The sequence below is a fragment of the Balaenoptera musculus genome, chromosome 16, assembly GCF_009873245.2.
Source record: "Balaenoptera musculus isolate JJ_BM4_2016_0621 chromosome 16, mBalMus1.pri.v3, whole genome shotgun sequence".
Lineage (NCBI taxonomy): Eukaryota > Metazoa > Chordata > Mammalia > Artiodactyla > Balaenopteridae > Balaenoptera > Balaenoptera musculus.
Genome location: NC_045800.1, coordinates 24205907 through 24219012, shown reverse-complemented (window position 1 = coordinate 24219012; position 13106 = coordinate 24205907). Strand labels below are relative to the sequence as shown.

Sequence of the window (13106 nt, the reverse complement as noted above, 5' to 3'; positions counted from 1 at the left end):
GAAGAGAGTAGCATTGACATATATACACTACCGAATGTAAAATAGATAGCTAGTGGGAAGCAGCTGCATAGCACAGGGAGATCAGCTCAGTGCTTTGTGACCACCTAGAGGAGTGGGATAGGGAGGGTGGGAGGGAGACGCAAGAGGGAGGGGACATAGGGATATATGTATACATATAGCTGATTCACTTTGTTCTACAGCAGAAACTAACACAACATTGAAAGGCAATTATACTCCAGTAAAGATGTTAAAAAAAATAAAAAATAAAATATAAAAAATCTGTACCAGTTTACTCTTTGGCTGGTAACCAGGATATAAGATTAACTCTTTCCCCACTCCCTTTCCTGAACTAGATATTCCTCTTTTTAAAAAAAATTATTACAGATTCTTTGGACAAGAAAATGCAGTCTCATGGTTGTTTTACATTGCATCACTGATCCCCAGGAGGTAGGGCTTTGTGTGCTGAGAGGTTTGGTGACCGTTGCCCCTTGTGTCTAAGTGTCTCTCTGCCATCCCATTTCAGATGCTCACTACCTCACCTGCAGGATCCAGGAATGTGCTGAGACTACGCGGAGTGGCCCTTTTGCCCGCTCCATTGACATCAGTTCCCTGGTCGTCCAGGATGAATATATCTTCATTCAGGTGAGTCCAGATGTGCAGTCAATGGTAGAGGGAGGATACGTGGGGGAAGTCAACTGCTGACTGGGAAGATGAGGACGGCTCTCCAGAGGCTGTGAAGACGCGGAGCTGGGGTGCTGTCCCTCCTGTGCTTACGGTACACGGTCCGCTGGGGAGATCCCAGACTTCTGGTGAAAGATGAAGGTGTTATGGGTCCTTATTGTTTACAGGGAACTTTAGTGGCCCACTGAATCCTTCAGTTGAATTGTCCTTTTATTATACCAGAGGGGTCTTGAAATGACCAGGACTTGGGCTGGAGTTTGAGATTACTTAGAATCAAATCTCATTAGAGATGAGTAATTAGAGATAAGTAATTTATCAAAGCCACATTCTATTTCTGTCCAAAGTGACTTATCTAATGTGGGAATGAGAATCTCCAAGAAATTAAGCATCTCTAGGATCTTCTTTCTGTGAAAATTGAGGTCTCACTAAATCTTCCCCTCCCTTTCCAGTGCTGACCACCCCCTCAAATGTCCAAGCCCCAAATCCTTCACTCCAAGAACTCTGTGACTCCTAGAGAAAACTGGATGGGACTAACATTTTTAGGCAGGCAATGGAAGCCTCGTTTTAGATTTTGAGTTTCACTGAAAGGAGGTGCAAAATAGATCAAAAATGAGGGAAAACAAAAGAAGATGCTCCATCGAGTGATGGACTGTGTGTGTGGGTGTGTATGTGTGTGTATGTGTGTATGTGTGTGTGTGTGTGTGTGTGTGTGTGTGTTACTGAGCTAAATCATACTTGCATTTGAGGGCAGCCTTGATCCCCCTGTCCTCTGCCTTTCCACCCTTCTATGGTCTGTTGTTTTCCAGACTGCTTTCTATAGGAACCTTGAACTTCAGAATCTCCCCGAGTTTGCTCAGAGCTGAAAGCACCTGAAGGGCTTTCTCGGCCTCACTCCTGGTTTCTTAGTCCAGATCAGCCCCATCTCCTCTATGAGACCTTCTCTGAACTTCCAATCTGGGTACGAGTTTTCCTCTGAATCTTTGGAGCTCTTGCTACCTGCTGTTCCTCTAGCACATAGGCTATTAGGAATTGTTACTTAAGTCTTAGTGGATTTGTCTCCTTCTTTCCAAACTGTGTTTTACACTCTCTGAGAAGAGGGACAATATTTTGTACACACATTTTACCCTGAACCTTGGCCTTTGCAAATCAATGGTGCTCAGTGTCTACTTGTTTTATTGATTGACTGTGCATGTAGTGGTTCCTTTTTTTTACAAATTAGCTGCATGAATTTTTTTTTATTATTACTAGAGTATAATTGCTTTACAATGTTGTGTTAGTTTCTGCTGTAGAACAAAGTGAATTAGCCATATATATCCATATATGAAGCCGCATGGATTTTTGAGCTCTACTATGACATAGGAAAAGTAGCCAGCCATGCAAAAATGAGCTTGAAAGAGGGAGTGAAAGAGAGATCTTTGTACTTATATAATCACTGTTTCTCAGCCAGAATTTCAGGAAATTTTTTCTAAATCTTGGCAGGTCATTGGCACTACCATTTTCTTATTCATAAGTATTTATTTAACACATACAATGCAAAATATGCAGTACTAGGCACTACACTTGGTGTTCCCCAGCTTTCTGCCTTTGACCTTCTAATCTTTGCCCCGCCCCCTCACTCTCTGGGAGATCTTATGGTTTTGAGCATCTGCTCCATGTTCTGATGACTCTCAAGTCAATGTGCTGTGACCTCTATCATGTACGGTAGACCTACATATCTAACAGCCATCCCAATATCTTCACTTAGATATTCCACAGGTTAAATGTAATTGACTTGTCCCCCTTGAACTTGACACATTGGTGGCACTGCCCTCTACCAGGTCATTCAAGGTAGAAACCTGGAAGCCAGTCTATGTCATCAAATTAAATGAATCCACAGCCTCTGCTAATATCACCCTTAGTTATTTCTCAAGTGTTTCCTTTCATTCCATTCCCATTGTTATGGCCCCAGTTTAAGGCTTTATTGTTGCTTTCTCTCTATTTAATTTTTTTAAGGTAGAAGCACAGGGATGACTTATGAATTTACCAATCTGATTGCCCTTTTCTTAATGCTAATACTGCATAAAATGATGAACATGGAAGAATTGTTTCTGGGCAACATGACTTAGAATTTAAAATGTTCAATTTTCTTGTTTCCTTTTTCTTTGTATTGCATAAAGTTTTCTGTAACTGCAGGCAGAAATACAGAATTTTTTTCTAACTGTTCTGAAGTACTCCTTTTTAAAAGAATTATTATTATGCTGGAAACCAATAGAAGTTTTTCTCTTTAATCAGCATCAAATTTTATTTTTTTTGAAAGAGATATGCATTCCCATTATTCAGTAAAGTTTTATTGATCCCCTACTACATTGCAGCCCCCTGTTTTAGGTGCTGGGGTTAAGATACTGAACACAACAAAGTTCTTGCTTTTGTGGCATTTACATGCTAATGGGAGAGAGGAAAATATGTAGGTGATATGTATACATCCATATATACATAGATATGAAAGGTTGTGAAGGGTAGTGGTCAATGACCTGTAGTTTGGAGCCTGATGGCCTGCATTTATTCCAACCTTGGTTTGCCACACTTAGCTGCATGACCTTGACCTGTGCCTCATTTGACTCATCTATAAAAAGAGGATAATTGTAGTACCTACTTCATGGGTTGCTAGGAGGATTACATTTGTAATCCTGTAAAACACCAAAACAATGTTCTATAAATGTTGCTTTGTATCTTTTTATCTATCTTCTACTATCATCTGTTTATCTATCTACAAAGTATAGCAGGTGATGGCAGTGCTATGGATAAAAATAAGTGAGGGGCCTTGAATGTTGGGTGTCTGTGGATGTTGCTATTTAGGATGACCTGGGAAGGCCTTGTTGGGTGATGACCAGGGAGAGAGTGACAGAAGTTCGTAGTCAGAGGGGGACGTGGAGCTAGGTCTGTTGTGCTCTGCACTTCCTTGTGCCCCTTATGCAGATGTGGGGTAAGCAGCTAGAAATTTGAGGCTGGGTTTAGAAGCAGGAATGGTGGGAAGATATAAATGGGAAGGGTGTCTGCATAATGATATTTTTGAACTGCAGCATTGAAGTCACTGAGGGAGTAAATGTAGCTAGAGAAGAGAAACCATCTAAAGACTGAGCCACAGGGCCCTCCAATATATAGAGTTCAGGGAGATGAGGGAGGTAGTAAGTGACACTTGGAGAATATAGAGATTACATCAGGAAGGCACAGGGTGGTAGATTCCACAGGACCTTGAAGGCTGTTTTAAGGGTTTTTTTTTACTATGAAAGAGATGGGAAACAGTTGACTAGCAATGCTCCAAAAAATGCAAAAGGCCAATCCTCTTGAGAAAAACATTGAATTTCATTAATCTTCAAATAAACACAGATTAAATGCTGTTATTTGCAACTATCAATTGGCTACAATAGAAATAAAATAAAGGATGTCAGTGGATTGCAGGTAAACAGCTACACATAATATGGGTACAAATATAAGTTGGTTGCCCATCAATACTGAATCAGAGTCTTTTCATTCTCATAGGTGAGTTTGAGGGTTGACTGATTGATGTGACAAATATATCTTAGTTCTGACAGTGTATGCTTAGTTTTTAGTTTTAATTGCTTCTTTTTAAGAAAAAAAATCATTATGTGGTCTGTTTTCCTTGCTTTCCTGCACATGTATTTGTTTGAGGATTTTGAATATTTGTTCTAACTAAACTTTATTAATATAACTTTATACAACATAGCACATCTTCTATTTTTGTATAATCTGTTGATTTCCTCTTGTGACCAATTTTAAAATTAGTGCATTTCCATGCCTTTCTATTTCTTCCCCTATCTCTTTAATTCCTCTACCACCCAGTTTTGGTTGGTTATGTTATCTCTTAGTGTTTGCTTTCCTATAATTCTGTTAGTTTAAATATTTTATTAAGCACTGCTGAAGACAAGTAGAAAAAAATAGCATGTGTGTTTATGACCTCCTTCGTTCTCCCTTCTATCCAACCCCAGTTTTGTTAATTAAATCATTCGGAGCATTTATATTCTGCTTGAACCATCATTCCTGAATTTATTTTGATTTTAGTTTTAGGTAAATTTATTCAGTGGTCCTTTTACTATAGTTTTCCCATTAGTTTCTTGGTTGTCTGAAATTTGTCCTTTAGTAATGTCTTCAAGAAAGGTGAATTCTTGAATGTTGAAAATATGTTTGTTTATCCCCTTTATGCTTTAATGTCATCTTTTAAGGTATAAAAGATGTCATTTGCTTTCCATAAACACTTTGCTCCCTTAACTTATTGAATGTTACTGTGTCTGGCTAGTCTCATATTTTCCCTTTTAGGTGCCTTGATATTTTTTCACCCTTGATACGTAAAGTCCTTTAAAAAAATATATATCTATATATATATATTACACACATACATGTATATTTGAATACTATTTACTTTAGTAGTGTATGTTTTGTGGTCGTTAATACTATGTTGATTATTTCCCATGGAATATATCTCATTCAGTTGGTTCAATTGCTTCTTCCTTTTTAATTTCTCAAAAGTTTCTGTGATTTATATTTTGAAATATGTATTTTATTTATTATATACGTTAGTTTTATTGTTTTGGCTCTCTTCCTTCAAGACACTTAGGATGTGTACAATGGGCAAGAAAGACAAAGGGGAGACATCTTTTTTTTCTTCTAGTATGTTTAACTCCCTGAGCAAAATGAAATTTATAAAAACAGTTTTACTCATACTGTCCTTGAATGAGTATGTAGCCGTGTCCAGGCTCCTCTTTGCCTTTTTTGCTGCTATTGTTTTTAACTTTTTTCATGAGCTTTGCCAGCTTATATTTTATCTCTTTTTGTTGTCTCAACATATCTCCCCCGAGCTCTTGTATTTCTGCTTGACCTCTTCTTTTATAGAGGTGATTGCATCATGTGGGTTATTTTTATTTGTAGCAGTGTGGTCACAATTTTTATTTAGTTCATGGAAACATTTTTTGTTCTATGTCTGCTCTTTGTTTTTCCTGTTCCTTTCTCTCTTTTATTTTGTCATATTATTTTGTAACTCCTGTGCTGTTTTCTTCTCTCTTTATATTTTTCATCATTACTTATTTTTTAATGACATGAGCTCTTCTGGCTGAACTATTTGAGGAGGTTCATCTTGGGGATCAGGGCTCTGATCAAGGCTCTCTTTCAGCTTAACAAGAGTCCCCCTTTGTTCTCAGTGAGGTTCCATATAACTAAAGATTATTAGTCTGTTAGTGGATTCTTCTTATAAGGTAAAACTGCCTGAGCAGTTCTCTAGCCAGCCATGCCTCTCCAGCTTCTCCTTGTCACCAGTGAATTCCAGAAACACTCCCACTGCCAATTCCTGAGCCACATTCCCTTGGTTCCAAATAATAGGTTGTTAGTTTTACTCCTTAGGAAATATCATCTTTAGAGAACTCTATATCTCTAGCTTGATCTAAGATTCGTAGCTGTAGGCATTTTTGCTCTGGTGCCTGTCTGTACCCTGTTTGTCCTTCACTGCCTTTGGCTTCCTTTCCACATATAGTGTTTCAGGGTTTTGTTTTCCTTAAGTATAGAATTTGCATTTTTCTTTCGTGTTTTTCTTGTTGCTCCAGGATGATTTAAGAAAAGAAAAGGGGGAAGCACCATTATTACTTGGCTATTTAAAACCATTTATAAACCCTTACCATGTATTTTCTGAAATGTTGCAATAACTTGCTAACTGATTTTCTTGCTCCCCGGTCAGCATACCTCCAGTCTGTTCACAGCACTACTTCCAAAGTAATTTATTTAAAATAGAATCAATGTCCTTGCCTTCAGTGGCTTCTCATCACCTATAGGTTAAAATCCAATTTCCTTAACATTGCCTACAAGCTCTTCTACTATCTGGATCCTACCTACTGCATCAGCCTCATGTGAATTCCTTTCCCACCACTGTTCCCCATATACCTTCCTTTTTATATTTTACCCTTCAATAAAAATAAACTATTTTAGTCTCGATGCATACACCATGTCGTTTTTGCACCATGTCATTTCTTGCCTAATATGCCTTTCTTGTATTCTTTTTTCCGGCTTGGAATGTCCCTTTATCAAATAAACTCATCCTTTAAGATTCAACTTAGACAATGCCGCCTATAGGAAGTCTTCCCTGACATCCTCAGTCAATCAGGATTAGACCAAGCTCCTTTGCTGATTACTTATCCATGTGTATTACGCTTCCCGAGCCAGGTCTGTAAACTTTAAGAGGACAGGACTATGTCTTATTCATCATAGTTTTTCCTGCACTTAGCATAATGACTGGTACGCAATAAAAGTTTGTTGAACTGAACTGAACTGAGAAGATAAGACGCCGTCCTTATTCTCACGGAGTGTAGTTAGTTATCTTTTTAAAGCAAGGGAGTCTTGTTTCTCCAACTAACAATATAAGACAACTTAGGGTAATTGGCAATTGCTCACTGCATAAGAAATGACCGTATGTAGAATGTCTCTGCATTTTTATAGAACTGCTGTCCAGGAATTATCCATTATATTATTCAATGTCCTTTTTATATTCATTCATTTAAATGTATTCAAATACATTCAGCCCAGTGGGGAACACAGACAACAAAGCAATTACAATGGAGTGTGGTGAGAGCTGTATTTGTGGAAAACATGCATTGCTCTTGGAGTGAGGAGGAAGAGCTCCTCACCCGGCCCTGGGAAGAGGGTCAGTACAAGTTTCCTGGCAGCAGGACTATGAGTACCAGTTAGACAAGTGAAGGACAAAGGGCACTGCAGGCAGAGGGGAAGGCATGGGGAAAGTGAGGGAAGTGAGAGACCATGGTATTGGGTTGGCCAAAAAGTTCGTTCAGGTTTTCTATCTATTGTGGAAAGACCCGAACGGACTTTTTGGCCAACCCAATGTATCACGACCTCTATCTAAGGACAGCTGTAATTATGGGAGGGAGTGAGGTGGCTGGAAAGTAAATTAGAAAATTGTCCTGAAGAGGTAAACCTTTTCTATTTCCTTTAACTGAATACTGATAATTTTGTGTTTCCCTCTTTACAGTTGCTAAAAAGCTCACAACTGATTTTTGTGTCAATTTTAGCAGTTTCCCTGCATTAAGCTTTATGCTGTTCTTCTTCCTTTCTCCTATACCACTGGTCATTTTTGATGACTTGACACCTTTCTTGTATTTTTTTATATTTTTGCTTGATAATTGCCTTTTTTAAAAAAATTATTGGATGCCATCTCAAATACATTTCTGCAATCAGTGTGGGTCTTTAATTTTTTTTTTTTTGGAGGGTATGAGTTTTGAAAATAAGTGGGGATCAGGAAAGGCTTTATGGAAAAGGTAAGATTTGCACTGCAGTGTTGAATATCTACCTCTGAAGCAAGGAAAGAGCAAGGATTTTTCATTCTGTTCATTGAAATAAAGCTGCTTCAGAAGACTTTTATAAGAGCAGAAAACCCTCAGACCAACAATAACTTCTCCTCCATTGTTTAAACCCACAGATTTGTATCTGAGCAAGATATTAGGACATCAGGGTAGGTTTTCTTCCTACCCTGGCTAGAAGTCTGCCAAAGAACGGTTTTGGGAAAAGCTATAGCGCACCTGGGCTTGGGTCCAGCCCAACCTTTGTGGGTGACATTCCTGTGGAGAGCTAGACGCCGAGGATTATGCTGCCACTGAAAGAGTCTTGCCATTTTTCCATAGTTTGACTTTAAAAGGGGAGACTTGCAAAAGCAGATTATTCACTTCTATGCGTACAATTTGAATAGCTAAATAACAGCAGGATGGGCATAAGGGGCTTTGGTGGGTTTGGTTTTTCATAATTTCAAGGGATTGACCACTTAAATTTTCTAACTTTTAAAAGTATTGATATCTTATATTTTGTTTTAGTGCTACCGGAGATAGAACTCTAAGGGAGAAAAAGACAAAACCTCGCAGAAAAGGAGACCAGTCTATCCCCTCACTCTTTCCTACCCTTTTGTGCCCGATGTTTTTCTTGGTGGCTCTTACATTGGTTCTTAGGGAACTTGTCTCAGATGCTAACAAAAATGGAAGAGGGTGGGCCTCCAGGACCCTTAGCCCTCCTTAAAAGTGTAATTCTGCTTTTGTTTGCTCTGTGTATCAGCGTTCTTAATACTTTTATTTGACAAAAGGAATCTGCTGCTAAGAAAGGTTTGAAAACCACTGACATTTTTATAGCACTGCTGACTGCATAGGTCAGGCTTTTGTGTGTGTGGACAGCTGAACCACTAGGAATTCGGGTGACATCCAGGCTTGTATCCTCTCTCTGCATATTTATAAATGAGGTGCATGTATTTAAGGCATAATTATTTACCCACAGTGAGTCATTATGTACAAACGTATATGCATTTGAGAGTGCAGTTTAAATAACCAAAAACCTAGCTAAGCTCTTCATAATGCACTTCCCATGATATTAATTTTGCATAAAATATTCACCCTCTCCCATTTGTTCCTCTAAAGGAAAGTTTCTCAGGCCCAGTCATAATTTCCTTTTTCTGGGCATGATGTTATTATTTTTTATCCTGTATCTTGTGTGGTAGGAGGGTCCATAGACTTATTCATGCAGCTCCTATAATTTAGACAGATCGCAAAGGTTCTGCCTCACCTTTTACTTTTTCATTGACAAAGAGGTAAAGGTAGCCATCTTGATGGTTTTGCTCAGGGAACCTAGTGTTTGATCTGCTGTTGGGGATGCTGAGCTGGAGATGTACAGAAAACTGTGAAATGTGTTGATCTGTCAATGCCTTTTCTGTGCAGGAGGCCCAGGGCCTGGGGTTTTGTAGTAAAGTCAAAAGGAGCTAATCCTTCCCAGAAGAGCCCTTGTTTTAATGGGGAAGTGTCTGCCTGAAATGCCTCCGTTCCACATGGATAAAAGAGAAATCTGCTTTCCTCTGTAGGGGCAAAGGGAGAGAGAGATAAGTTGGTTTCTGTGTTCTGAGTCAAGATGGTTGGAAATCTTGTCTTTTCTCCTTATGGAGTAGCTTTTCTAGTGATTATCCTGGAGAATAGGTAGGTCAGCAGTGGTTAGCAGTAAAATCCCTTCAGTGATATGATTCATACCCTGGCTATTGGGGAATGTGTTGAAGAAATAGGAGCAGAGCCCTAATAAGTTATCACAAGAGATTTGTACGTCTTTACTGAGCTACATGAAGCCCGGTCCTTTCCTCTCTTCTGGCACAGGAGGTGGCCTTTAATGTGATATGGGTTCAGTTTCACTGTGCATGCAATTGAATTAAAAAAAAAAAGAAAAGCAAGTATGATACTGACCTATCTTCAGATATCTAAAGTATAAGAGAAAAAACAGATCCATAATTAAGATCCAAATAAAGTACTCTGGAGGGGTGGACAAAGCAGAAAATTTGAAGGAGGGAAGGCCATCCCAACCCTGCCAGATCCTTCTCCATATCCACAAGGAGACCAGTAACAGGGCAGAACCATCTGCTACGTAATGCCACTTTTGACCCCTGGTGAAGTTGTGTAGAGAAGCCCCTTCTATAGCAAGGAAATCTGAGGGTGGAGCAATGCCATACATAAGCGTGGTTCTCAGATGATTCCAGTAGTACAGTGAAACCAGTGGGTAGTTTGGATACGAGTTGCTGTTTGTTTTTAAGAGTTGTGTGTATAAACATAGAAAAATAGCACCATTGTACTATTTTTGTGTGTTGGGAGACGTTCTAGAAGTATTAGCAATTAGCAAGTACAAGTAGCCAATTAACAGATATTTGTTGAGCCACTAGAAATACTCCAGGTGCAATGGAGCATGTTAGAGATGGAAGACGTTGTCCCTGCTCTGAAGCAGTTTATGACTCGAGTAGCTAGTGGTCTGATGTGGGGAAAAGAACCCTGAACTCAGAGACCTGGGTTGTAATTAGGAATCTGCCACCTGCCAGCCAGGGAACACTGGGCAAGCCACTTGGATTCTTAATTTCCTGATCTTTGTAGAATGGAATCATGCTACTTGCTCTGCCTAAATTGGAAGGTTGTTGTGAGGATCAAGGGAGATACTACTAATGGTTTTGGAACGCTTTGAAACTACTAATGGCTTTGGAATGCTTTGAAACTACTAATGGCTTTGGAATGCTTTGAAAACTAGGAGCCCTATAAAATGCAAGAATCAAGAGACTAATCCACGTGCAAAAATCAGCCTCACTGTATTTTGTGTATGTACCTTCTCTTTGAAGGGTTTTATAAAAGATTACTAAATCTTTCCCCCAAATTCATTCTTTAATTATTCATGGCTTCAAGTCATTTCTCGACATATGTGCATAATAAAATCGTCCCACATGTCTCCCACAGTGTTGGTTATCAAAGAAACCAGCTTTTAATGATACCTATATCTGTGTATAGATAACTGTAGATATCTTTCAAGACTCTTGAGTGCCTTCTTGTAGCATCTTGGTCCCCAGATCACCTGGGTTTTGATACATTAAGAGCCCATTTTATGCACCTACATGAGAGGTAGAAGAGCCTCGATGATGTGGCTACTGTATCCCTAATAAATTGTTATCTTTCTGAAAGAAAAAAAACCCTGAGGCAGAAATTGAGTGTAATTATTCGAAGAAAAACTATTTGGCAATATTTTAAATGATGTTAATTTGGCCTTAATGGGAGAGATTTTGAATGTTAAATAAATAGCAATTTCATCATTAGGGGCACATTTACAACACAGGAGTTTAAAGAAAAATGAAAGAGTTTCAGAGATGATCTTCAAAAGAAATCCAATAAAAACATCTTCAGGTGACTATCCTTGAAGCCCTTTCAAAATCGTAAGTGTTTTTAACAGGCAACACTAATGGAAGTTCTTTATCTTTTTTTTAATTTTTATTGGAGTATAGTTGATTTATAAGTTGTGTTAGTTTCAGGTATACAGCAAAGTGAATCAGTTATACATATATCCACTCCTTTTTAGATTCTTTTCCCATATAGGCCATTACAGAGTACTGAAAAGAGTTCCCTTTGCTGTACAGCAGGTTCTTATTAGTTATGTATTTTATATATAGTAGTGTGTTTATGTCAATCCCAGTCTCCCAAGTTATCCCTCTCCCTCCTTATCCCCTGGTAACCATAGATTTGTTTTCTACATTCGTGGCTCTACTTCTGTTTTATAAATAAGTTCATTTGTACCCTTGTTTTTAGATTCCACATATAAGCGATAGCATATGATATTTGTCTTTCTGTGTCTGACTTCACTCAGTATGACGATCTCTAGGTCTATCCATGTTACTGCAAATGGCATTATTTTGTTCTTTGTTATGGCTGAGTAATATTCCATTGTATATATGTACCACATCTTCTTTATCCATTCCTCTGTTGATGGACATTTAGGTTGCTTCCATGTCCTGACTATTGTAAATAAACACTAATTATTAGAGAAATACAAATCAAAACTACAATGAGGTATCACCTCACACTGGTCAGAATGGCCATCATCAAAAATGTACAAACGATAAATGCTGGAGAGGGTGTGGCTAAAAGGGAACCCTCCTACACCGTTGGTGGGACTATAAGTTGGTATAGCCACTATGGAGAACAGTATGGAGGTTCCTTAAAAAACTAAAAATAGAGCTACCATATGATCTGGCAATCCCACTGCTGGGCATATATCTGGAGAAAACCATAATTCGAAAAGATACATGCACCCCAATATTCATGGGAGGTATTTAAATAGCATGTAGCTGGGCTGTGTCTCTATACCTATAATGATTTTAGTGGCTTGATGTAAAAGTTGTTAGTATTGGAAATACTTCCATGAATAAACACAAAATAGTGATCTGATCGTGAAGTAATAATATTTAGTTGACCTTTGTGTTGAGCATCTGTGTCCCATTTCCCGTGCTCCTGGCTCACATTTGCTCAGCAACTAGCTGTGCACAGCGGTGGCCTGATATCACCTCACCTCGCTGCTCTGTGGACCTCTTGCTTTTTGTTCTAGGGCTGATTTCTCCCCAAGTGGGAGGCTCACGATAGACCCCTCAGTCATTCCGGTGCAGATGCATACCTTGAATTTCAAGGGTGTTGAGATCCTCTGGGACAATCTGAGCAATAGAGTCATGGGCCAGTGGATAAGGACTCCCCTCTTCCGGAGTCAGGAGGGCAATGCTGGGCCGCATCCTCTGAGTCTTCACAGGGTCCCCAGTAGAACTGAGCCCCAGTTGCTTATAATAATGACCAGTTCAGTAACGCACCTTGGGATGGCTTTCCCTTCCGCCTTGTTTCCTGCTTCCTAGTTCCACCACTCCTGTTCCCTAGGAACATTTCGCAAAAATAAACAAACAAGACCCAAACAACCCCTCCGAAAAAATAAACTACCTGCCCAAAAGCCCTTGTCTCAGGCCTTAATTCTGGGGGGAACCCAACTCAAGACAAATTGGGAAGACTGTCTCTTTGAGTCCCTGCTATGCATCCAGGATTGTAGATAGGGTGGACTATACGAGA

At 39.1% G+C, this 13106-nt stretch overlaps 1 protein-coding gene across 1 annotated transcript in view; it reads left to right on the top strand.

Annotated features, from left to right (window-relative positions):
- The window catches only part of SORCS3 (sortilin related VPS10 domain containing receptor 3), a 588465-nt gene that overhangs the window by 445887 nt on the left and 129472 nt on the right, over positions 1-13106 (top strand). The window contains exon 7 of the mRNA XM_036828794.1: positions 524-642. Within this exon, the coding sequence (XP_036684689.1) occupies positions 524-642 (119 nt within the window). The remainder of the gene's footprint in view (positions 1-523; positions 643-13106) is intronic.